Source organism: Amphimedon queenslandica, unplaced genomic scaffold (genome assembly GCF_000090795.2).
Source record: "Amphimedon queenslandica unplaced genomic scaffold, v1.1 AMPQUscaffold_13395, whole genome shotgun sequence".
Taxonomy (NCBI): domain Eukaryota; kingdom Metazoa; phylum Porifera; class Demospongiae; order Haplosclerida; family Niphatidae; genus Amphimedon; species Amphimedon queenslandica.
Window position 1 is genome coordinate 227,770 of NW_003546369.1, and position 1,914 is coordinate 229,683.

Here is a 1,914-nt window from a genome sequence, read left to right on the forward strand (position 1 = left end):
ACGTCTCCCAGACCTTGACTGTACCAGATTATCTACTCAGAAATTTAGTTAACTTTCCACATAACCTAAGGCATCATTAATTTGCATAAAATGCTCAAAATTATTAACTTATGCCTATTATTTACAATTGGGGTTGTGGAACTAATATACATGGCATTCTAAAGCATAAAACTTTTGCCAGTTTAGCAAGTGAATATAAGCATACATGTTTAGCTATAAGAATATGCTTTGTCCTTGAGCACAAATCTATACCCACACATACCTTCAGTTACCTCACAGGACATTAGTACTAATACACACTATATTGTCCTAATGACTACGTCGTATATGAATAAATTATCTAGTCTAGTGTTGATATCATCCAACAAACAATGAAACTATAGCTAATCCTTCCTTGGATATTTTTCCTAAATTGAAAAATTCATTTAGCCCCTTGCTAATACAAGGTATCTATTATATTACATTATTATTGCTAGTGTCATTAATATTGTTTTCAATATTATTATCATATCATTATTATTGTTTCATTATTTTTATTGTCACCTGTTATTAATCTTATAATTAAACGAAGATACAAAGCAGCATAAATCTGTATTATACATATTGCATTGTTTATAACACAATGACGTGTGTATGTAATATGCATGCCTGGCTATGAAGCTCTCATTCAGAGAGAAAGAGAGAGTCATAAAAACCAGCAGTAATTGATTAGTATTCTATAGTGAATAAAAATACAAATGAGGTTAATACTGATGTTCAAAAACTTAAGTAATCATGCAAGAAATAAGAATTAGGGAATGTTATAATGTAGTATGCACTTACATAGCAAGGTATATAACAAATAATATAGAGTCACAGTCACATAGATTATTTATACACTATACCGGTATTTGTTCATACACTAATCAGATTGCTTCATTAGAAGTACAAAACTCATAGTAAACCACTAGCTAGGCTCTAATTATTAAACCTCTTAATCTCTATAGTAAACAGGGAACACAGTTTTTGCTGCACTCATCAGAAATTGATGCCTTAAAAGTACCTCTAATGAAGCAAACCATTAGTCTATGTATAATAATTTATAATTAATATGCAATTCATAAGCATTTCTTGCTATGCAGTGTAAAGTGCATCATGGCTGGTGATCTACTTGGATATTATTGTGGTTCATTGTTTACTCAAAAAATGAAATACTTATAACTATGCTACACTAATAAAAAGCTTAAACTCAACTACAAAAAAGAGGAGTCCATTAAAAATGATCACATCAGCTTTCAATGATGATTGAAAAATATCATTTTGACCTTCTTGTTGAACAGGAACATCGTGAAGTTCCATACTGGCTACCCTTGCAAAGGACATTGAGGAAATTTTTTCCGTAGCAATTACAAGAATAACACAGCCCAAACAATTTCTTTCTTCTATTTACTAGGCTCCAAGTACGTGATAGTTTACGAAATTTTTTCTTTTTTGTCCAAGAAACCTGTATATTTGTGACAAGAGTGAATAGATGAGAGAGACAAAGAGAAAAAAATTTCCATTAATTATTACTTTTAATATCACCTTGCACTTTAGCCATTTACAAGAGACTTTCCTAGACCGCCAGTATGCATAAACACTAATATTTCCTTTAGTTCTACCATATACTTCAAAGCATGCATTAGCATCCTGTGATGATGAGCCACAGACTGAAGTTGATGCTTCTGGATTTATGGTATAGGATATGGAGGCTGAGACTGCTATACCTATTCTGTATATGAGCTAAAAGAAAAAGAAAATCAAATGAAAATATTTTTGACATCCAAACTTCCTTTTCACTCTTGTCTCACCAATATTTTAGCTGAAGCATCTCCTTTAATAGTAAGAGTAGGTCCTGTCTCAAGCATTGCTGATGCTTTCATATTAACATCATTA

At 31.5% G+C, this 1,914-nt stretch overlaps 1 protein-coding gene across 1 annotated transcript; it reads right to left on the reverse strand.

Moving 5' to 3' along the window:
• Positions 1–975: 975 nt before the first annotated feature.
• LOC109582215 (uncharacterized) lies at positions 976–1,907 on the reverse strand. The gene is made up of 3 exons (XM_019996866.1): positions 1,830–1,907; positions 1,564–1,761; positions 976–1,483 (listed from the first exon to the last, which is right to left on the reverse strand). Exons 1-3 carry the CDS (start codon positions 1,899–1,901, stop codon positions 1,295–1,297), a joined length of 459 nt encoding a protein of 152 aa, XP_019852425.1. The 5' UTR covers positions 1,902–1,907; the 3' UTR covers positions 976–1,294.
• Positions 1,908–1,914: the final 7 nt, after the last annotated feature.